At 40.7% G+C, this 25,487-nt stretch overlaps 1 protein-coding gene across 1 annotated transcript in view; it reads left to right on the top strand.

The window, feature by feature from the left end:
• DNAJC15 (DnaJ heat shock protein family (Hsp40) member C15) overlaps positions 1-24,933 on the top strand; it is a 59,745-nt gene extending 34,812 nt beyond the window's left edge. The window contains exons 5-6 of the mRNA XM_044286982.1: positions 873-943; positions 23,777-24,933. Coding sequence (XP_044142917.1) covers positions 873-943; positions 23,777-23,847 — 142 coding nt within the window. The 3' untranslated portion in view covers positions 23,848-24,933. The remainder of the gene's footprint in view (positions 1-872; positions 944-23,776) is intronic.
• The last annotated feature ends 554 nt before the right edge of the window (positions 24,934-25,487 follow it).

Genomic DNA, 25,487 nt, shown 5'->3' with positions numbered 1-25,487 from the left:
TTGACCCAAATAGCTCAGTTAAAAAAAAAAAAATGGTCACCAAAAAGTGCTACTGGCTGTGACCTGTTTTTTAAGAGCAGTTTTTCTGACATTGTATGGTTTTAGTGCAATTGCTTATAATTGTGGTCTACCTTCCACCACGTATGCAGTGAAGAAGGGTGTACTTGACCCTTCTTCTGGCACATACACATAGTACTCCTCTGAAGCCAAGTCAAGTACAACCTGCTTCACTACACATCTGAGAGATGTAGACCACCGCAGCACATGGGCAGGATTTTGGCCAGCCTTGTGAAGTTCCCTTGGTAACCTCTCTACCTCCTTGACTTTTTAAACGGTTGATTTAGCATATGGTGCTTTCTTTTTCCTCAAAAAGGCACCCCTTTGGACACCTTGGGGGCAAAAAACATTGACAGGTTCCCTTTTAAAGACACTGTGTATTCGACAAGTGATTAATTATGTGATTCTTATTTGGTAAGTAAGCTAAAATAAGCCATCATGTATTCAATTCATGAATGATCATAACAATTAGATTTTGTATGAAATAGGTTGTCAAAATGTGAAATGTAATGCATACGTTCTATTGAGTCTGAGTGGATAAGGCAGCAATTTGTCCTTCATATTCAAAGTTTCAAATATCCCTTTCCCTTCATCTGGACAGAATTGTATTAATCTGTAGCAGAACAATTACTGATTCAGCTAATTAATAGTACAGAGCAGACAAGTTTCCTAATAGATATGTTTAAATAGCTTGTGCAGTTCTAGATCTCACCCACAAGATGGCAAAAGTCCTGCTTCATTTGGAACGTAGGGATGTAAAATTTAATTTACACTCAGTAGTTGATGCAGTTTATTGCAAAACTTTACTTTTACAGTCCATCTGCTAGCAAATCCAAGATCCGCATGGCACATCGGAAAATTATGATTTTAAATCATCCAGATAAAGGTAACTTTTAGCAAAATGTATTTAGCAATAAAACAGCGTGGTCACATTAACATTGTCATTATATTAACTGTATTCTAGATTATATGTGCACCTATCACCCACTGGCATTTAATGTATTTTCTCATAGTAAAGTGTTTTCTGACAAGTTAATTTCTGTGAAATGCCAGTGAGACATTTAGGTGTTTTTTGCAACACGCATGCTTTTCTGTATAGATTGAGTGCTTATGATTGACCACCTATCCAAAAAAGCAAAAAAGAGCTCCTTTGACTAATAAGACAAATGTTTTTTGTAGGGGTACTTTGGTCAAAAGCATTTTTTTTAACCTATCCAGTGGTGAATGATACTGTAGGTAGCAGTCTGGCCCTAGACACCAACAGATCAACAGAATGGGGCATAGATTTTGAATAGACAGGGCACATGTTTGACCAATGCGAAATTAGTTTTTTTCTGACATAAAGTATGCCTTGCACATCCACACGCTAGGCATTGATCTATTTCTTTAAAGACTAACTGTCATGTTTTCATCAAAAAATCAATTTTAGCAAATGTTACTGCTGCAGCAGCATTATGCATAAAGCAATCTTTGGTTTCTTCATATACCATTGTTTTCCTTGAGTTTTCCCTTATTTACGTCTGTTTAAACATTTACAATAAGAGGACCTTCTAAAGATGGCTCCTCTGCCAGTTCTCTGAGGCCAAAACTGCTTTCCCCTCACTTCCCATACACACTTGCAGTAGCCAGAAGCTCCCTGCCAGCCAATCAAATTGGATTACTGAGAGACACGCCTCCTCACTCTGAAGCCTAATGCAGGCATGCAGTGTGAAGGACCGCCCCCTCCGTCTTCCTGTCTTAGCTGGAGACAGACAAGCCATAGCAACTGTCTTTTAAGGGAGCAGTGGACAGGGACAGAGGACATTAATGAAAGCTGTTATTATAAGGTAATTACAGATCTTTGACAATCCTTGACAGACTAACTCGGGTATACATGCCTAGCTGTAATAAACTAGCAAAAAATAAAATATATGACAGTTACCCTTTAAAGCATAATTTATAAACTATTCAAGGGGTACTTTGTATACTTTTTAATCAAAATGCGCAAGTCCACTCACCACGTCAAGGTGACCTTTTCTCTACTTTAAATTGGCGCAGAGCCACATGGCGACCACCACCATTGCCGCAACACCCCTGCTGTCAGGCCAACCCTTCCATGCCACTGGACTACACCATCTAGGCTGGCCTTTTGGCCAATTTAGAGTAGGGATCCCGCCCATAAGAGGTCACCTTGACAGGGATGGGTTTATGCATTTTGATTAAAAAATAAAGTATACAGTGTGCCTCTTGTACAGTTTATAAGTTATTCTGAGAAGCAGTAGATCAATGCATAGCATGTGGAGGTGCAATCCATGTCTTTTGTCTGTGCTAGAATAAAGAAACTAGGTTTTGCAGCTGAAGGGAACGAGAACCAAGGGTTTGGAAATCTTTAGGTGTACTGCAGTGTTTAGGTGAAAAATTATTTTAGGGCGGAATACTATTTTAAGCCATATGTGAATTATTTTATTGGGGAAGCATGGTGGCTCAGTGCTTAGCACTCTTGCCTTGCAGGTCTGCAGACTGGATTCAAATCTAACCAGCAGAAACACTTGCACAGAGTTTGTATTTTCTGCTGGCGTTTGCCTAGATTTTCTCTGGGTCCTCCGACAGGGACTAATGTGAGTGACGACAATTTATGTTCTGCACTGCAGACTGTGTCATCACTATACATGGATTACATTAATAAAAAGGCTACCCTTCTTTAACCACTTAAGGACCCTGAGATTTTCCATTTTTTGCGTTTTCGTTTTTCACTCCCCGCCTTCCCATAGTCCTACTTTTATTTTTCCATCCACATAGCCTTATGAGGGCTTATTTTTTGTGGGGCGAGTTGTACTTTCTAATGCCATGACTTACGATTGCATACCATGTAGTAGGAAGCGGAAAAGAAAATCCAAATAGGGTAGAATTGGGAAAAAACGCCATTCTGAGGTTATTTTAATTTTTTTTACACTGTACACTGTGGTAAAATTGACCTGTTATCTTCATTCTCCAGGTCAGTACAGTTACCACACTTGTATAATTTTTCTTTAATATTGAAAAAAAAAATTAACCTTTTGAGGAAAAAAAATATATTTTATAACCATATTCCGACCCCTATAACTTTTTTGTAGTTATGTGTATTGGGCTGTGTGAGGGCTTATTTTTTGCGGGATATGTTCTTTTCAGTGATACCAATTTGAAGTGTGTGCGACTTTTTGATTTACTTTTTATTAAAAAAATTATTGGCTAATTGAAGTGACAAAAAATTGCAAATTGGCCGTTTTTTATTTTGTTTCCTGTTACGCCTTTTGCCGTATGCTATTAATATTTTAATTGTATGGGCATGATATTTTTTTTTTTTCCATTTATTGGTTAAGTATTTTTATTTTTAGGAAAGGGTGGTGATTTGAACTTTATTTTTTTATATTTTTTTCTTTGTAAAAACTTTTTTTTTTACTTTTTTATTTTACTTTTTTTAAGTCACCTTGGGTGACCATAACTGGCACTCATTAGATTGCCCATTGTGTTAATTGATGGCTAAATAGCTATCATTGAAGACTTAATTTGCACTATATCAATACAATGATGCCACCTAGTGGCCTGTATTGGTATAGTCTTCATTTAAGCTCAAGCAGGCTTCAGGCTATTTCAGAGATAAACAGGTTCCCTGATCTCAGTCAGGGAACGCTGTTACCAGAGCGCAAGCACGCAGCTTCCGCTTCCGGACTGCGAAAATGCCGTGGTCACATTATGACCACGGCATCTGAAGGGGAAAAATGTATGCGATTAGCCTTATGGCTGATCGCATACATGTGCCGCGGGTCTCTGCTATTTAAAATAGCAGAAACCCGGTAGCATTGGTGCCTGCTGCACGGGGGAGCGGGCGCCATGTTTGGGGACTGGACTTCCGCCGTACATATACAGCGGAGGTCCTTAAGGGGTTAATGTGAGACATCTCTATTTATTTATTATTATTTTTATTTTTTTATATAAAGATTGTGGATAATTCTGAATTTACTGTGTGTATGTATATTTATGTATTCAGTGGTTAGACAAGTAACTGGTAAGAAATGTAATTCCCCATTCATGTCTATTAAATTGCTTTTAAAGTATCCAGTTTTGGAATGTTCACAAGGTCATGGAGACAAATTGCAGAACACGCTGAAGCCATGCTACATGAATATGAGGTTGAGACATAGCTATGGTTCTGACTTCTTTCATATGTGAAGTAATGGAAAACCATGGACTTATGGTATGACTTCCAGTGTTCCTTCTGAAATTATAATGTAGTAGCAGAAAAGTCACAGTAACCCACTTGTTGCACCATGACTTGAGCGTCTCCCGTAGTGTTACAGAAGTGTTCAATATCCATAGAAGCCAGTTCATAATCCTTCTTTAACCCCTGTTTTCAGGGCTTGGAAGTATACTAGATTTGCACAGAGCCCGCTCATTATGGGTGGACTGGCCATAGACCACACAGGAGAATTTTCCAGTGGGATGATGCTCAGGGGGCCACCTACACCCTCTTCATAGCCTCCAGCCTGATGCACAAAGATCTGATTCTAACAGCATGAATTAATCAGACACTTAAGCAATTGGCTAGCAGCCGAAGGTGCCCTCCTGAATTTAACTGCATTGCCATCCTTGGGATTATAGTTTTTTACTGTGGCACGGGCGGCAGTATATTGTGCTGCACTTTGCTAATTGGTTCTTCTTGGGCCGTATTTTGTTCTGCACTATGGTATTACTGCCCTCGCCTACTTCTGTTGCCCCACCCTCTGTCAATTTGGACCTGCCTACAACATGGGGCTACTTTTTATTTTATTTTATTTTTCCAGGGCCACTTTAAGTTCCCAGTCCGCCCCTGCCGCTTGTGATGGATTCCCATCATATACGATTCTAGTCGTCCAGGTTTGCTCTTGTCTACATTATTGTAAATCAGGCTGTGCTTAATCATTTATAACCGCAGTTGCTAAAAGTGGGAAAAAAGTCTGCTCAATCACTTCCATTTTGGTAATACACAAGAAATAAAAGCTCTTCTGAGTGAGATTGCCTTCTGTAAACTTGCCATAAAATATTAATGCCATTCAGAGGTTGGAAATTACAGGCTGCAGAGCCGGAGCACAAATGCTGTAACTAGCCAGGTTTTGAATGTAAATGATTTATTTTACAGAAAGACTATTATTATAACTTCTAAGTAGACCGCATCTGCTGGAGAAAAGCACACCCATATGCTCATTCCTGCCTCAGCTTAAAAATAGCAGATGGTAAAACATTACTCAGTATTTCAAAAGTCAAACTGGAGACTATTTTTTGCTTTCCTTATAGTAAGAGTTACAGCACTCTCCACATTTGATGTCACTGTGCTGACACTTTCCATAGCATCCCATATACGGCAGCCTCTGAACCTACTGTAGGAGTATTTCCAGCAATGGGCATATGTGGGTGTCATTGCGTTATGTTCCGACACCACTACTCATATGGACATATTGTGAACCTGTTTGTATAGACTTCAAGTAGCCGCGTGGGCTATTGGCCTTGAACCTAACGCATACCATAAGCTCCTGGATTACAGTGCAAAAGCTATGCCCCAGTGATATTGCATACTCATATTTACAAATGCATTATTCATTTGTATGTAGTAAAATCTAATTGGACATGAATTATATTACTATGCATTTACGTGCATACTTGTGACTTTATAGGGTCCAGTGCTTTTCTCTTGTTGCAGAAAATTCTGCAAACCCCACCAAATGTTAATAGAAAATTGTAGTGTTTAGTAACCTTTGCGCCATTACACACTGGAGCTTTTACATGTCGCTTTAAATGTAAAGAATTCCTTCTCATGATATGAGGACTGAGCTTTCTTGCGTATTGCAAGAAACAAGAATCCAATGCGGATCCGCGCTTCCAGGTCTGCAATTCCGTTCCCGAAAAAAATAGAACATGTCCTATTCTTGTCCGCAATTGCGGATAAGATTTGACATTTTCTATTATAGTGCCAGCGATGTGCGGTCCGCAAAACACATACAGATGTGTGAATGGAGCCTTACCATGAGGATTACCCTTCATATAACATCTTCCACTTACAACAGCAGTAACTGACAATTGATTACCTATCCTATATAGGAAGGCACCTGTCTATTTTTATTTTTTTTATTATTTTGCTTTTATAAATTACAACTTAAATATACACGTTTCCAGTATTTGCATGTATCCTTCGTAAACATACCAGAAAAGATTTAGTAAAAGTTGTATTTTATTCATTTAAATTCCTGCAGTTTGTTGGCTATAAAGTCAAGGAGAAAGGCCTCTCAATGATTGACAGCCTTCCCTTTATGACCGTGTATATAGGCTGTCAATCACCAATGGGACCTCCTTGACATCAAAGCCCAGAATGAGTAGGATTTTAAATGTTTTACTGAAACTTTTCTCACAAAACTATACATCAATCTGCTCAGCTTCTCTTGCTCTATAACCTATTGCTTGTAGCTTACATTGCATTTTCATGGTGACAGGTTCCCTTTAATTGTATTTTCAATTCTGATGGAAGCTTCCCACATCTAAGGGGAAATCAATCCAGGGAAAAAAAAGATCCACCACAGAAAAATTTGTCAAAATGTCAAGTGAATGAGTCTGAATCTGTGATGCTATGTACAAACTGCTGGGGCCCATATATTGCGGACCCACTGTTTGCAGGCCGCAATATGGGCACGGTCGGGCAACCGCCGTGTGCATGAGACTTTAGGGGGAGATTTAGCTAGAAAACTAGCTTAAAAAGTCACAAGCCCTGGGTTGTTTCTACGTTGCCCGAACCATTGACCCTGGCAGATCTAGCATCGTTTTACACCAGTTTTCTACAAACTGGTATAGATTTCCTTTCCAGTCGCACAGACTTCAGAGGATGCCCTAATTTTTGACGAGGAGTTGCTTCATCTTAATTTAAGTTCATCCTCCGGTGGTGCAGGAGATATTAGGACCAGCGTAGAAAACATTGGTCTACTCTTGATCAATCTCCCCATAGTGTTTTCCCGATTTCAGTAGAGTCCACCAGCATTGTTCTATCTGCATTATGCAGCAGATTGGCATTACCGAGTAAGGATTTTAGTACTTTGGTAACTAAGCTGTTTCTGTTATGTAGTGAGAGATGTCAGAAAAAAGGGATAGTTAATTTAGTCAGCTAGACACCATTTACTTATGTTTATGGCCCCATTTATTAAAAGGGTAGTAAAATGTACTATAACATTCTTATAGCTTTATCAACTTAGTTTTAATCAATGTGTTTTACTGGTGAATGGGAAAAACAATAAAGGTCGCGATCAAGTGCGATTGATTGTGTTTGGGAAATGTAGAGTGTTTCTAAGACAGAAATTACTTTGTGTTAATAAACAACTATATTAAATGTGCCCAATACTTTTTGATCTGTGTATACAGTGCATTCCTGTGGGAAATGAACTTCTGTATAAGCAGGCAAAATGCATTAAACCTGTTTCTTTACCCAGACAGACAACGTCTGGAGCAAAGTGGCTTTATGGAATCGGGTGCTCACTAGGCATTCAACAGGGTCTCATTTCCCTGGTAGACATTACCTAATACAGTTACACATTATGACAGGCGATCCACTCCCCTCTATCTCTTCAGTGAAAGTGGTTGTCTGTCTGGTAGATGTATCATTAGCATTGTTAAATCATCGCTGTGACCCCCTCACTCTCATTGGTGGGGTACATAGTGCTATGCCATCACTCTTTTAATTAACATATAAACCCAATTCCCCAGAGGGGTTTCTTTTGTTTTAATTCAGTACTTTCTATGTCAGGCTAGTTTCATACTAGCGTTAAAACCTTCCAGCAGTCTGTTCCACCAGAGGAACGGCCTGCTGGAGTTCATCATGTCCGACATAAATTAGTACACCCCCTTTTAAAAGTCATATTTTAATAAATATCTCACTGAACACAAACATTTCCCAAATTACCCAAAAGACTGGGTTTCATAGAACATTTGTTGTTAACCCATAACTTTGGGAGGTTAAGAATGTAACTGTGATTTCAAAATCTTCAGTTTTATTCTAATTGGTTGATGCAAAAATGAATACACCCCACATTGAAAACTACTGCATCTAGTAATTTTGTATAACCTCCATGATTTTTAAGAAGAGCACCAAGTCTTCTAGGCATGAAATGAACAAGTTGGCGACATATTGCAACAACTGCCTTTTTCCATTCTTCAAGAACGACCCCTTAGAGCCTGGATGCTGGATGGAGAGTGGTGCTCAACTTGTCTCTTCAGAATTCCGCATACATGTTCGATTGGGACTGATTCACTTTCACCCTGTTCTGCTTCAGAAATACAGCAGAGGCCTTAGATGTGTGTTTTGGATCATTGTCATGTTGGAAAAGTGCACAACAACCAAGGGCTTAGAGTAATAATAGCATATTCTCTTTCATAATAGAGCAGTACATCTGTGAATTCATGATACTATCAATAAATTTCATCTCCCCGACAGCAGCAGCACTTGTGTAGCCCCATATAAGGACACTGCCACCACCATGTTCCACTGTAGACACCATGCATTTTTCTTTGTACTCCTCACCTTTACAACACCATACAGTTTTTGAAGCCATCAGTTTCAAAAATATTTTATCTTGGTCCCCACTCCAGATTTCTTCATCCCAGTCTTAATTTTTTTTTTCAGCATGGGCACTGGCAAATTGTACGTGGAATTTTTTTGTGCATGGGCTTTAGAGCTCGTGCACACTAACATGTGCCGGCCGGGCCCGTATTGCGGCCTGCAAACAGCATGTCCGCAATGAAGAATTGGGCTGTTTCACACGAGTGGATGCCGTGCGGGTAATCCGCTGCGTGAAAGAGAGCCAAGCCCCATTCTGGACAGCAGAGACATGGAGCATTAACATGATTAACCCCTTCAGGACGCAGCCATTTTTCACCTTACAGACCAGGCCATTTTTTTGAAAATCTGACGTGTCCTTTTATGTGGCAATAACTTTAAAATGCTTTTACTTATCCAAGCCATTCTGAGATTGTTTTCTCGTTACATATTGTACTTCATGACAGAGGTAAAATGGAGTCAAAATATTTCATTTTTATTTATAAATAACATTTTCCAAACATTTGGAAAAATTAGCAAATTAGAAAATTTCTATTTCTCCACTTTTATAATTGATAGTAATACCTCCCAAAATAATTATTACTTTACATTCCCCATATGTCTACTTTATGTTTGGATCATTTTGAAAATGTATATTAATTTTTTTTGGGATGTTAGAAGGCTTAGAAGTTTAGAAGCAAATCTTAAAAAATTTTAAGAAAATTTCCAATACCTAATTTTTTTAGGACCAGTTCAGTTATGAAGTCACTCTCTGGGGCTTACATTTTAGAAACAACACCCCTCAAGCTATTCAAAACTGATTTTACAAACGTTGTTAACCCTTTAGGTGCCCTACGAGAATTAAAGGAAAATGGGAATGAAATTTCAAAATGTGACATTTTTTTTTTTCAGCAGATTTTTCATTTTTATCAAAAAAAAAATTTCTGCAATACATCAATGGTAAACAGCCAAACAAAACTCAATCTATTACCCTGAATCTGAAGTTTACATAAACACCCCATGTTTGCTCAAAAGCTGATGTATGGGTGCACAGCAGGCTTCCATATGGCTTTTGGAGAGTGGATTTACAGTGCCTTGCAAAAGTATTCACCCCCTTGATCTTTTTTCATGTGGTGTTTTTTTTTTTTTTTTTTTTACATTACAGCCTTAAGTTTAATGTTTTGTTAATCTGAATTTTATGTAATGGATCAGAACACAATAGTCTGTTGGTGAAGTGAAATGAGAAAAATATATAAATAAAACTATTGTTTAGAAATAGAAAACAGAAAATTGGCATGTGCGTATGCATTCACCCCCTTTGTTAGGAAGCCCATAAAAAGCTCTGGTGCAACCAATTACCTTCAGAAGTCACATAATTACTGAAATGGTGTCCACCTATGTGCAATCTAAGTGTCACATGATCTGTCATTACATATGCACACCTTTTTTGAAAGGCCCCAGAGGCTGTAACACCTAAGCAAGATACATCACTAACCAAACACTGGCATGAAAACAAAGGAACTCTCCAAACAAGTAAGGGACAATGTTGTTTAGAAGTACAAGTCAGGGTTAGGTTATAAAAAAATATACAAATCTTTGATGATGCCCAGGAGCACCATCAAATCTATCATAACCAAACCTGCCAAGAGACGGCCGCCAACCAAAACTTACGGATCGGGCAAGGAGGGCATTAATCAGAGAGGCAGCACAGAGACCCAAGGTAACTTTTCAGCCATCAAAGAAAACGCTATGTCTGGCACAAATACAACACATCACATCACCCAAAGAACACCATCCCCACAGTGAAACATGGTGGTGGCAGCATCATGCTGTGGGGATGTTTTTTAGCAGCCGGGACTGGGAAACTGGTCAGAGTTGAGGGAAAGATGGATGGTGCAAAATACAGGGATATTCTTGAGCAAAACCTGTACCACTCTGTGCCTGATTTGAGGCTAGGACGGAGGTTCACCTTCCAGCAGGACAATGACCCTAAACACACTGCTAAAGAAACACTTGAGTGGTTTAAGGGGAAACATGTAAATGTGTTAGAATGGCCTAGTCAAAGCCCAGATCTCAATCCGATAATATGTGGTCAGACTTAAAGATCGCTGTTCACATGCGCAAACCATCCAACTTGAAGGAGCTGGAGCAGTTTTGCAAGGAGGAATGGACAAAAATCCCAGTGGTAAGATGTGGCAAGCTCATAGAGAGGTATTCAAAGCGACTTGGAGCAGTGATTGCCGTAAAAGGTGGCTCTACAAAGTATTGACTTTAGGGGGTGAATAGTTATGCACTGTTATTTTGTCCTATTTGTTTGCTTCACAATAAATAAAAAAAACATCTTCAACGTTGTAGGCATGTTCTGTAAATTAAATGATGCAAATCCTCAAACAATCCATGTTAATTCCAGGTTGAGGCACTCACATTTTGTTACCCATTTCCCCTTGAATACGGTAACACCCCATGTGTGCTCAAAAACTGATGTATGGGCGCACAGCAGGCTTTAGAGTGGAAGAAGCACCATATGGCTTTTGGAGAGTGGATTTAGCTGGAATGGTAATTGGGAGCTATGTAGCATATGAAATCACCCTGAGGTGGCCCTACAGTCGAAACTCCCCAAAAAGTGATCCCATTCCGGAAACTACACCCCTCAAGGAATATTTTAGGGTGTGTATTGAGCACTTTGACCCATCAGGCGTTTCACAGAATTAGGAAACACTTGGCTGTTAAATGGAAAAATTAAAAAAAATTCCAGGAAAAAATTGCTTTACACCCACATTTTTCACTTTCACAAGGGGTAACAGCACCCCATATTTTGTTAACCATTTGCCACTGAATACTGAAACACCTCATATGTGCTCAAAAAATTATGTATGGGCGCACAGCAGGGCTCTAGAGTCAAACAGCAAAATATGTATTTGAATTACCTGAATTGGCAGACATTGATTTTAGGTGCCATGTCGCATTTAAAAGATTCCTGAGCTCCCCAGAAATTTAAATCCCCAAGAAGTGACCCCATTTCGGAAAGAGCGAACAAACATTTTAAGTGGTAGAAAGGGTAGTTTTTAGCAAACGGGTGTCTCGCAGACGGCAGAAACACTTGTTAAAAGATTTCAAAGCACACATTTGTGAAAAAAAAATATAAATAAATTACTAGCAGACCCCATTTTTTTTTCCAGAAGGGGTTAAAGGAGAAAATGGCCCCCAGTATGTGTTCCCCATTTTCTCCCCATTCAGGAAACACCTGATATGTGCTTTATAGCCTGCTGTATGGGCGCACAGCAGGGCTCAGAATGGAAGGAACACTGTGTGGATTTTAGAGGGCAGATTTTGCTGGAATAATTTTCAGGCACCATGTTGCATTTGAAGACACCCTAAAGGCACCCCGACAGTGAAAACCGCAAAAACTAGGCTCTAGGGGTGCCAGAACATAAAAGGAAATTGAAGAAATGCCCCATTCAATGTATTCATCTAGGGGTATAAGGCTTCATTCACACAGTCGGTGTTTGGTCAGTGATTTCCATCAGTGATTGTGAGCCAAAACCAGGAGTGGATCCTACACAGACATAAGGCTGTATTCACACGTCCGCAATGTGTTTTGCGGATACACGGAGACACGGATCCGCAAAACACGGAAAGCGGCAATGTGCTTTCTGCATTTTGCGGACCGCACATTGCCGACATAATAGAATATGCCTGTTCTTGTCCGCAATTGCGGACAAGAATAGGACATGTTCTATTTTTTTGCGGAAACGGAAGCACGGATGCGGAAGTGCGGATCCGCAAATGTGGATGCGGACAGCACATTTCGTCCCCATAGAGAAAGAATGGGTCCGCACCCTTTCCGCAAAATTGCGGAAAGGATGCGGACCCATTTTGCGGACGTGTGAATGGAGCCTAAGGTAGAAGGAAAAGATCTGCACCTGTTCTGTGTTTTGGACCAGCACTTGGTTTTGGCTCAAAATCAATGATGAAAATAACTGACCAAACATTGACTGTGCGAATAAGGCCTAATGGAAATTTTTAAGGTTTTTATTTATTTATTTGGGGGGATGGAGCCATTATTGGATTACCAAATGGAAAAATGCTAAACTGAAAATGTCTTCCCATTGATTAAATAAGAAATAAATGAAATGGACTTTATGGAGATCAGTGGAGGTGTGATAAACTTGAAAGCACTCTCCAATGCAGAGGCTCGGTTTAGAGGGGCACCTCTGACGGTAGTGAGTGGTGTCTTTCCTAATCCCTCTAACCGAGCAAACTCAATACCTTTTTTGGGGTCGCCTTTTTTTTTTTTTTTTTTTTTTTGGGGGGGGGGGGGAGTACTCCAGGGAAATGCCCATGTATTATTCTTGAGACCCCAGAAGCACTGCTGACTGAAATGCTACCTTCTCCTTCCTGAATGCCAAAAATCTATTTTTTATTAATTTTTTTCCTGAAATTCCAAGAAGGTCCCCCCCATTACCTGCTGTTCTATGGATGACAAAGGCATTATATAGTGACACTTGGGTGAGGTACACAACAATTATTTTTTGTACCACACCTTTAGATTTTCTTAAGGCACTGTAGGGCTGTAGTACCTGGTCTGAAAGAGCCACTACGCTTATGAACTGGTTGTAATCCTGTATTCACAGGCTTGGTGTTCTGCTCTGTGGTTCCTGGGACTGGGGTGGACTGATTTGCATGGATGGTAGTTAACACAAGAACATCCCGTTTGTCCTTGTATTTTAGCAACATCAAATTTTCCGAGCAAACGGCGCTGCTTTCCCCGTGACGCACTGTCTGGTCTATAAACCATTTAGGGAGCCCTTTTTGATTTCATTTAATTGTGCCACATGTGCCTATGCCTCTGGCAGCAAGGCACATGTTACTAAACTATTGTAAAAGTTGTCCAAATATAGATGGTATCCGTGGTCCAAAAGGGGGTGGACTAAATCCCATACTATCTTCCCACTTATACCCAGAACCGGGGGACAATCGGATGGCTCCATTTTTCAATCTTTTCCCTCTTAAATACGGAAGCGCAATGTATACCCGGATACACTTTCACAGGCATTATACAACTTCACGCCATACCTAGCCCTTTTATTGGGCAGGTCCTGGCGGAAATGTAATCGGCCATTGAAGTGGACCAATGATTCATCCACTGAGAGGCATTTTTGGGGGGTAAATACTTGACCAACTTTGCAATTGTAGTGGTCAACCACTGGCTTAATTTTAAAGAGTCTGTCATAATTGGGGTCGCTTGGGGGTGGGCATTTATTATTGAAGTGTAGAAATCTTTGAATAGCTTTTGAAACAGGCCTGGGGCATGGCAAGACAGTAAAGAGGGGTGGTATAAATCATAGCTTTGTACTAATATGAACGTATTTGAAAAAATAAATAAATTATAATGCCCATGCTTAAAAGTCCCCGAAACTTTCATTTCAGTCGCGTCAGTAGGGGTCCATTTGTGATGAATCAATCACTGTTTTTGGTAGAAGTGATATTTTTACATGACAAATAATTTACTAGCAGGTGTAGTAGAGTAATAGAAATCAAACAGACCCAACAGTCATGACATGCATGCCACTAATTTAAAGGGGCATGTGGAGTTCAATGAGTGAGGTAATTCATTCTTTGAAAAACAGGTGGCAATTATTGCCCTTATTTAAGGAAAGAAGGAAGCAAATGTTGTCCATGCTGGTTACAGTGCATTTCTCTCTGAACTTCTCAACAATGTCAGGAATGACCCATTTTGCTCAGAAGAACAGCGTACCTTGATTGAAGAGGGGAAAACATATAAAGAAGTGCATAAAATGATAGGCTGCTAAGCTAAAATGATCGCAAATGCTTTAAAATGGCAACCAAAACCTGAAAGACGTGGAAGAAAGCGAAAAACTATCTTTCGAATGGATAGAATAGCCAAAATGGCAAGGACTCAGCCAACAATCAGCTCCAGGAAGATCAAAGAAGCTCTAAAGTTACCTGTGAGTTCTGTTACAATTAGAAGACCCCTATGTGAAGCCAAGCTATCTGCGAGAAGCCCCTGCAAAGTCCCACTGTTCAAAAATAGACGTGCTGAAGAAGTTACAATTTGCCAAAAAGCACAGTGACTGCCCCTAAGAGATATGGCGCAACATTTTGTGGACTGATGAAAGGAAGATTGTGTTCTTTTTGGGTCTAGTGGCCGGAGACAGTTTGTTAAACGACCCCCACTGAATTTAAGCCACAGTACACTGTGAATACAGTGAAGCATGGTGGCACAAGCATCATGATATGGGGATGTTTGTCATACTATGGTGTTGGGCCTTTTTATCGCATACCAGGGATCATGGATCAGTTTGAATACATCAGAATACTTGAAGATGTCATGCTGCCTTATGCTGAAGGAGAAATACCCTTGAAATGGGTGTTCCAACAAGACAGCGACCCCCAAACACACCAGTAAACGTGAAACATCTTGGTTCCAGACCAACAAGATTGACGTTATGGAGTGGCCAGCCCAATCCCCGGATCTTAATCCAATAGAAAACTTGTGGGGTGACATCAAAAATGTAGTTTCTTTGGCAAAACCCAAAAATACAGAAGAACTGTGGAATGTGACCCCTAAAGTATCAGGGCCATGGGCATTGAGGTCGTCGTCGTCACCCCCCCCCCCGTGGGGGAGACTGAGACCGCATACTGCTGCAACATGAGGCCCGATGGATCCATATCTTACGTACTGTAGCCCCCCTAGGCCTAAATTAACAGCTTTTGTTACAGCTGTTTCATTTAATTACGTTGCAGGATTATGAATACATCTTTCTCTAATGAATAAATCTAGTAGGATTAAAATTTTCCTTCTTAATGCATAGTGTCCCACCTAAACACCTTCTAAGATGAGACATAACCTTTTTACCCTTCCTTGATCATGCCCCTGGCAGAAGGAAATCAGCAAATCCTTTTACTTTATGTAATTGCCACAAAATGCCTATATCTAGAGCGCCTACTTAAGGTTAGGAGACCGCCGCTCTGGTGATGGTTGCTGTAAACAATCCCAGTTACGCAGCAACAACTTTCACCATATGCCAATAGAGTAACTGTGTCTGGGGCTGCGGACACACCCGATTTGGCTCCTTGCGAATGACATGTGCCTGCCTGGCTGTGCGTGAAAGCAAGACATAGTCCTGGAAGCGCTGCTATCTCCATCGTGGACTGCACATGCGCGAGTACGCGAACCGCCCCCCTCACGTCACCGCGCTGCGCTCCAAGCCTCACTTTGAGGCATCATCAGATTTAAAACAGCGCGGGCGAGTGTCCTCGGGCAGGTTGCATCATAGCCTCAGGACATATCGCGGTGCTGTTTCACAGGGACCTGCACATCGGCAGACCTCCCTGTCTTGATACATGGCCCCATCTCTTTAGGCCTGTTTCAGCCCTGCTACATAATGGATCCCACACAATGGGCTCATTATGTGTAAGTGTCCTCTACTTATTCTGTTATACTTGAATATCTTCAGTGTAAATATTAGAATCAACTTGGATCAATACTCCAGGTGATTCATGCCCTGTTCGACTGCACAACAGCTCCCCTGATGATTTGTATATGAAACGTGCATGTAGGGATCAGCTGCACTAGGGCACAACAGGGCCAAGTAGCATAAGGGTAAGGTTCCGGACGGGGTCGTTCTTTTCAGGACGAGTGCTCTGTGGTTAAGACGCCAGGGACAAATCTGTATCCCTATCCTAGGGTGAAATAGGGACTTAGAGCCCTTCGTCATCCATGTCTGGTTCCTACCACTAAGAATTTCTTTTCAGCAATATGAACATCTCCTGAACATCCACAAAGACCGGATGATACCTGGGCTACAGTAGGACAACCGGTTATACTCTCAGGTGCCGCCGTTTACCAGTTATTTCATGTGTATATTTTGCACCAATTTGCTATTTTGTTTAAATTTAGGGACTTTTCTATCCTGATATCAATTAAGTTTTATGTTTTAATAAGATCACCATTTCAACCTTCGCTTGTATTTGATTCAAAGGAAAGCAAAATCTTCAAACATTTTTCCGTTTATATAGTGAATGTTTGAGTTTGTAAAGAAGAATACAAACACTATTTTTTTTTTTTTAACAGTCTAATATTCCCTTTTCTTCAATTATTTTAGAGGAACAACACACATTTTGATATATTTTTCTAAATGTTTTGATTTGGAATAGAATGTGTAGTGTTTCCAATGCATTTTGTGTGTATGGAAATAAAAACTATTAGAAGGATTTTGGCCTTTATTCACTGTTATTTTGAACACAACTGTATATTTGTTTGTTCCACCATCAAGTTATTAGGTCATCAGTGAAGAATAATTTGAAAAAATGTATTTCACTGAAACCTGTGGTTATCTACATTGATGCATGGAGTGGCTGTAAATTCAGGCACCTGGGGCACATAGTTATCTGTGGGGATCCATGAAGAGTCACTTGTACGGGGCTGCGACTGCACACTACCCCTAGGACGCCGACGAGGGGGTTCATCATTAGATAATTTTAGTCATTTTAAACAGTAAACTCACGTCGTTGTTTTTTATTTATTTATTTATTTTTATTTAACAGCGAACTAAAAGCCTGTATATCATTTAGGATAAAAACTCAGTCACTTGGCAGGTATTGACAGGTGTCACAAGTAGCACAGATGGCTGGCAATGAGCCTCAGGAGGCTGAAAATTATATACAGGTGTCTAGTATGGGGTATGGGGCACAAAGTAGTGCCAATATCCTTATTTGGGCATAAAACTGGTTAATTCATGTATTATTTTAGTTATAGGTGGCACAAATCCACATGGTACATAGGAGACTTGTGTTATAGAATGGTGCCACTCAAGCACAGGACACCAGTATGTACACACAGGAGGATGGCACATGTAGTGACAGGGTTGTTGTTATTGTTATTATTATTATTATTATTATTATTATTATTATTATTATTATTATTAATAAAATATATAGATTTATTTTTATTTATGTAACTTTGGAGTGTGTGACAGGTGTCTTGACGGACAGGCTGGTGTGACGGGTGTCTTGACGGACAGGCTGGTGTGACAGGTGTCTTGACGGACAGGCTGGTGTGACAGGTGTCTTGACGGACAGGCTGGTGTGACAGGTGTCTTGACGGACAGGCTGGTGTGACAGGTGTCTTGACGGACAGGCTGGTGTGACAGGTGTCTTGACGGACAGGCTGGTGTGACAGGTGTCTTGACGGACAGGCTGGTGTGACAGGTGTCTTGACGGACAGGCTGGTGTGACAGGTGTCTTGACGGACAGGCTGGTGTGACAGGTGTCTGCACAAAACTGATCTGTGTCACTGATTGGGGCACAGAAGAGTGGTGTTTTGAGACTGAAAGGGTTAAAACGTTTGTGGGGTGTGGATTCTGACAAAGCACTTTCTCTGATCGCTTCCCTGACAGGAATTGGGACGATCAGAGAAGGAGAGGACACACCGTACACAAAGTCCCTCCCTAAATAGCACCAATGCGCTGTGATTGGTCCATCTGCAGTAATGGACCAAACACAGCGATCGCCGGCCGGTAAGCGGTGCGATTGGCTTCCTGCCGGCGTCACTGGTTGCCTAGCAACCCCCATGAGCCAGCAAAACTGAACTGTCAGCGCATCGCTCTGTGCACTGACAGTGTAATCGCATCACGTACATGCATGTGGGGATGCGGCGAGGCACCACATTCCCCCACTACAAGTACGTGGTGATGCGGGAAGGGGTTAATAATGCTCCATGCCTCTCTGTGTCCTTTTTACTACAAAATCACATTGAGATAAAGTTGTCACTGTGATTTTGTAGTAAAAAGGTCACAGAGAGGCACGGAGCATTATCAATCATGTTAATGCTCCGTATCTCTGCTGTCCGGAACGGGACTTGGCTCTCTTTCACGCAGATCACCCGCACGGCATCCGCTCATGTGAGAGACCTCTTAGACTCAGCTGTGGTTGAAGTCTTGTTAATTAGCTTTTTTTTGTGTGTGCACATAAAGTTTTCTTTGTTGAGCACTGTTTGTATATACAGTATCTCCCAAAAGTGAGTACACCCCGCCCCCCTTTTTTGTAAAGAGTTTAGTTTTATCTTTTCATGGGACAACACTGAAGATGTGGCACTTTTATATAATATAAAGTAGTCGGTGTGCAGCTTGTATAACAGTGTAAATTTAGTGTGCCCTCAAAATAACTCGACACACAGCCATTAATGTCTGAACCGCTGGCAACAAAAGTGAGTACACCCCTAAGTTAAAATGGCCAAATTGTTCCCATTTAGCCACTTTTCCTCCCTGGTGTTATGTGACTCGCTAGTGTTACAAGGGCTCAGGTGTGAATGGGGAGCAGGTGTGGTAAATTTGATGTTATCGCTCTCATACTGGACACTGGAAGTTCAACATGGAACCTTATGGCAAAGAACTCTCTGAGAATCTGAAACAAAGAATTGTTGCTTTATAAAAAGATGGCCTAGACCAGTGATGGTGAACCTTTTACCGACCATGCCCAAATTGCAACCCAAAACCCATTTATTTATCGCAAAGTGCCAACACAGCAATTCAACCTGAATACTACAGTCCAACATAGTATGTCTTCCATGCACTTTATCATTTCGCTATAATAGCCTGTCTGCATTCAATGCTCTGCCTGTGCTGTTCATAGTGCGCTCTGTGCTGATGAATGGCAGGAAAAGTCTAAGGAAAATTGGTACACCATAGACTTTTTACAGGGTGCGGGTGCACACTGGAAAATTTTATTACCTGTTTACTAAAACATATTCAAGTTATTGTTATATAATGGACATGGACATAAAGTCCAGACCTTTTAGCTTTCATTTGAGGGAAGAAGGGTTCCATCTCCTTTCCATGTGGCACCCTGTTTTTAAAGGAACCAAAAGTAATAGGACAAATGACTTAAAGGCCTGGAGTTGATTTGAGGTGTGGTGCTTGCATTCTGAAGATTTTGCTGAGAAGTAAACATGCGGTCAAAGGAGCTCTCTGTAAAGGTGAAACAAGCCATCCTTCATCCGCGAAAACAGAAAAGAAAATCAGAGAAATTGCTACACTATGGCTACTTTCACACTTGCGGCAGAGTGATCCGACAAGCAGTTCAGTCGCCGGAACTGCCTGCCGGATCTGGCAAAACGTATGCCTACTTATGGCGTTTGTAAGACTGACCAGGATCCTGATCAGTCTGAAAAATGCCTGGTCAGAAAATGTATTGAAATGTCGAATCCGACTTTCCGGTGTCATCCAGCAAAACGGATCCAGCATTTATATTTTTCACTTTTTTCACTTTTTTTTTTTTTTTTTTTCTTTTTTTTTTTCACAGACCAGAAGGACGGGTCCGGCATTCCAGTATTTTGAATGCCGTATCCGGCACTAATACATTCTATAGAAAAAGAAAAAAAATGCCGGATCCGGCATTCAGGCAAGTCTTCAGTTTTTTTGGCCTGGAGATGAAACCGTAACATGCTGCGGTTTTATCTTTTGCCTGATCAGTCAAAAAGACTGAACTGAAGACCTCCTGATGCATCATGAACCGATTGCTCTCCATTCAGAATGCATGGGGATAAAACCAGCCTGATCTGAACCCAATAGAGCATGCATTTCACTTGTTAAAGACTAAATTTCAGACAGAAAGGCCCACAAACAAACAGCAAGTGAAAACCGCTGCAGTAAAGGCCTGGCAGAGCATTAAAAAGGCGGAATCACAGCGTCTGCCTGAAGTCTTGAACTCATGGACATCACCAGTCATTGCCGACAAAGGGTTTTTAACAAGGGTTTATAACAAATTATTTGATTCGTCCAATTACTTTTGAGCCACTGAAATGAAGGGATGGAGTTTAAAAAATGCTTTAGTTCCTCACCTTTGTATACAATCATTTTGTTCAACCCACTGAATTAAAGCTGAAAGTCTGAACTTCCACTGCATCTGAATTGTTTTGTTCAAAATCCATTGTGATAATGTACAGAACAAAAATGAGAAAAATGATGTCTTTGTCCATATATATATATATATATATATATATATATATATATATATATACCGTATTTTTCGCTTTATAAGACGCACCTGATTATAAGACGCCTCTAGGTTTTTGAGGAGGAAAATAAGAAAAAAATATTTTGAACCAAAAGGTGTGCTTTTGGTGGATTTTGAACTAATGGTCTGGGGATGACACTGTTATGGGGCTCTGTGGATGACGCACTGTTTTGGGGGATCTGTGGATGACCCACTGTTATGGGGGTGGGGGGGAATCTGTGGATGATGCACTGTTATGGGGGATGTGTGCTGTGAAACATAGGGCCATGAGGGGGGCCAGCATAAGATGCTATATGTGTGGGTGACACACACATAGCATCTTATGCTGGTTCCCCTCATGGCCCTATGTTTCACAGCATTACAGTACTTTGATTCCATTTTACATACAAAGAATAATCGCTCTCCTTTTGATAAACTATCTGACACTGATATATCGCCGGCCGCTATGCTGCACAGTCTGGCCGGCGATACGTCAGTCACAGTGCGGGGAGGGAGGAGGGGCTGGAGGCAAGTCACAGCGGGGCCCGGTGCAGTCACTGTATTACACTGGGCCCCACGCACAGAAGTCTCTTTGTATGTAAAATATTTCATTATTCCTGAATCCATCGCTCTCCTATTGATAAACTAGCCTAATCGCCTGCATCAGTACTCACTATGAATGTAGCGTGCGGTCCCTCCGGCGCATTGCTTCATCCTGCTCCTGCTTCATTAATGAAGTGGGAGGAGCGTGACGCCAGTCACACGCCTGCCGGACCGCACGCTGCATTCATCATAGTGAGTAGTGATGCAGGCGATTAGGCTAGTAAAGTTTATCAAAAGGAGAGCGATTTACGGTATAAAGGATTAATGAAAGATTTAACATACAAAGAGACTTCTGTGCGCGGGGCCCGGTGTAATACAGTGACTGCACCGGGCCCCGCTGTGAGTTGCCTCCAGCCCCTCCTCCCTCCCCGCACTGTGACTGATATATCGCCGGCCAGACTGTGCAGCATAGCGGCCGGCGATATATCAGTGTCAGCCCTGTAAAAAAAAAAAGTCAACCATCGTTTTATAAGACGCACTGTCATTTCTTCCCCTCTTTTGGGGGAAAAAAAGTGTGTCTTATAAAGCGAAAAATACGATATATATATATATTTATTTATAATATTAATATAGGCCTCCTCTGCAGGAACCTAGCACTCTTGCCCACCTGCCTGGTGCTTTTAATCAGGAATATCACAATAGCTAGATGCTCCTTTGACCAGAGTCTTGTAGGATACAAGCCTGTGTTAGAGTAGGTCCGTCTGTTTGAAGCCACCTTGTCTATTGATAAATGGGCCTGACATATATTTTTGATCAATAATATGTGCTAAGAGCTTCTACTTTGTCTTATAGTAAGTACAGCAGTTATTTATGCATTTTACTTTTTTCACATTCACCATTTACTTGTGTCCTCAAGGGGTTCTGCAGTTTGTTTAAACTGATGATCTATCCTAAATAAAAATTAATTTCTGTCTGTCTGGGCATTCTTTATGTGCGACCAAACGACTGGACCAATCTTCCCTAAATTTGGCACACAAGTACATCAGGTGTCCGGGAAGGTTTTAGACCGGATCTCCGCTCTCTAGAACTTAACGTTCCTGAGAGATTCCCCAAAAAATACCTGCATTAGCCAATGGAAGCCAGCAAGCCTTTCACTTAAAGGGGTTCTGCACTTTGTTTTAACTGATGATCTATCCTTTGGATAGATACTAGTTGATACTAGTCGTGACGTCACTTGGCCGGCGGTAAACAGTGAGAAGTGCCGCTGCCTTCTCAAACAGCTGATTGGCGGGGGTCCTGGGTGTCGGACCCCCGCCGATCAGATGCTGATCTATCCAGAGGATAGATCATCAGTTAAAACAAAGTGCAGAACCCCTTTAAATTCAAACTGCCATTTACACGGTCACATGTCCCTTTTTAGCCAATAGAAGCTCGCAGGTCCTACTCCACGTTGCCATAACAACTGATCACAGGTTTTAGCAGTTCGCAGGTCCTTAACTATTCAGTCATATGACGTATGACGGCACAACTACACTGCTACATGCATGGGGGACAGGGGCCGCCTTGGAGTTCACTGTTAAAGGGGCGGGCACTGTGGTAGTCACTGTTAAAGGGGCGGCAACTATGAACTTCACTGTTAAAGGGGAGGTGGGCACTGTGCAGGTCACTGTTAAAGGGGTGGGCACTGTGGAGTTCATTGTTAAAGGGGCGGGTACTGTAGAGGTCACTATTATGGGGGAAACTGTTGATACCTTTTTACGACACACGGAAACATAAAATGAAATAGATTAAATATACCCGTGCGAAGCCGGGTCCTTCTGCTAGTATGTGTGTGTGTGTGTGTATGTATATATATATATATATATATATATATATATATATATATATATATATATATATATATATATATATATATATATATATATATATATAGAGAGAGAGATAGATATATATATATATATATATATATATATATATATACACAGAATTATGTTTATTGCTGATTGTTCTTTTCTTTTTAAATATCTAGTCTGTCTTTTCCTTTTGATTTAGCATTGCTTGCAGATACTGTTATTTGCATGGATGCTCTGCTTAATTTATAAGCAGCAGTTATCTCTCCTGTCACTCTATTGCAAAGAAAGAAGCTTTTAAAATAGTATTAACGACATTTATCAAGACCAGCGTTTTCATTTCTCCCCCGCTTGCTTTAGATGCACTGTAATTATTTAGAGACACATGCCTCTTAATATTTGTGGTGCATCTTTGCAGGTCTGTGAGACAAAGTGGAGATCTACACCATTAAGGGAGCTGGTCTAAGATCTCCACTGTAATCTGTGCCAGTTTCCTGATGTAGATTATAATGTTATCGCTCTGAGCGGTGAGTAAACCCACAACATTTTACACAACAGCAGCATGCATCAAAGTTTGACTTTTCAGCACCACTTTTCTGCTGCAGAGGGAGACGATAAATGTCTCTTTTAAAACTATCCAGCAGCATATGATTGTTGTGGGAAAGAAAATGAACAATTGTGTGCATTTCATCGATTTAATTTGTATTTAACTGATTTGAATCTCTTGTGTTTTTCATTACAGGTGGATCGTCTTATATAGCCATGAAAATAAATGAAGCAAAGGACTTACTGGAGTCTAGTGCAGAACAATGACATAAGCGAGATGAATAATTAATTAGTATTAAGCTCTTTGCTGCCAGGAAAGATAGCACGCTGCCAGTGTCTGCCTACCTGTTAGCAAGATTTTTAATGTTATTTTTTAATTATGTTATTTATACGGTTTGTTGATGAGCGAAACCTGTATATCTTATTTTACTATAACAACTAGAAGATTATGCAAAGACAAAGCTACAACCTGGCATGGCAGTTAGGATGGTAACCAGAATACCAGTGAAATGAATGACCTGCATTACATGGATGCACATTAAATTTGTATGTATGGACTAAACTAGGCGTTTCTACAGAATCAGTTTTTCTGCCAATTTCTATCTGTATGCCCAGTCAAATAGACTGCTGTAACCTTGGCAAGCTCACAAGAGCAGGAGATGTAAAAATGTCATTGCATTCTGTGCCTAGCTCCCAGCTGTTCATATAAAGGGCCATCAGTTGGCTTTACAATCATCTCTCTCTTTGGACCTCCGTCTTCATGCATTGGATGCAGAGCACGTCCATGTAATGTGGGAAAAAAATAAGTATGTAATAAACTGTACTCGCTGCCAGCTTCTCCCTGCAATCATCAGCTACTCACAGAAAAGAATGAAAAACTTGTGCATTTGCCACAAACAAATTCAACAGGAGGGGACAATCTATTTGTAACATTTAAAGCAAAATGTCAGAGCTGGCAAATGTAAATTATGTGTGTAGCAAACTCGAAGTGACTTTCTGTAGGACTCATTTAGGACTCCCTGAGCTTTAATAAGCTGTAAGTAAAAAAAAAAAAAAATCAGTCTGTGTGAGTGGGCAAAAAGACGACGCCTGGCTTCATTATGAATTTTCAGTTCTGGCTGTGAGCTGGGAGATGCATAATATTCAAAAACAAATTACAGAACATACTTACTGTGTTAATGGAATATGCATTTAGTGACCTACAATAGCTTTGTTATGTGGATTGTATTGTGAGGTCAATGAGCCATGTGATATATTGTGCATCTAGTGACCTATAAAAGTAAGCATGGCGCAATAGGTGTTCTCTATAGAAGGCTTAAATGTTATGTTTTCTGCTATTTTATTTCAATCTTCTAAATTTCTAGTTTGTTTTTTAATTTAATTTTTCCTCATGGTAAATTACCTTTCCAGTTGTGCTTTTTAGTACAGATTTCATTATAATACAATCTGAGGACATCTATTTTTTTTGTAGTTAAAGATTTTGTCTACATAATGTTCTTTGGTCTAACTTGCATCCATGACAATAGAGGTTTCTAGTAAATTGGATGAGATCATTATTAAATGGGATTTTTGAGACTTGGATATTGATAACCTACCCCTGTGATGGCTAACCTCCGGCACTCCAGCTGTGGTAAAACTAAGACTCCCAATATGCTTGGCTGTTCTCGGAACTCCATAGAAATGAATGGAGCATGCTGGGAGTCATAGTTTCACCTCAGCTGGAATGCCGGAGCTTAGCCATCACAGACCTACCCTTAGGATAGACCATCAGTATCAGATTGGTGGAGGTTTGACTCTGACTACTACATAGATCAGCAGTTTCAGGCAGCCGTCGGTCCTGGACATTACAGTCCTGAATATTGCACAGTATAGTTTCCGTCACTGACTGCTGTCTGGTTGGGGGAGCC

This window comes from Bufo gargarizans, chromosome 3, assembly GCF_014858855.1.
Source record: "Bufo gargarizans isolate SCDJY-AF-19 chromosome 3, ASM1485885v1, whole genome shotgun sequence".
Classification (NCBI taxonomy): Eukaryota; Metazoa; Chordata; class Amphibia; order Anura; family Bufonidae; genus Bufo; species Bufo gargarizans.
The sequence above is the reverse complement of the archived record's forward strand: the minus strand, read 5'-3'. Positions and strand labels throughout refer to the sequence as shown.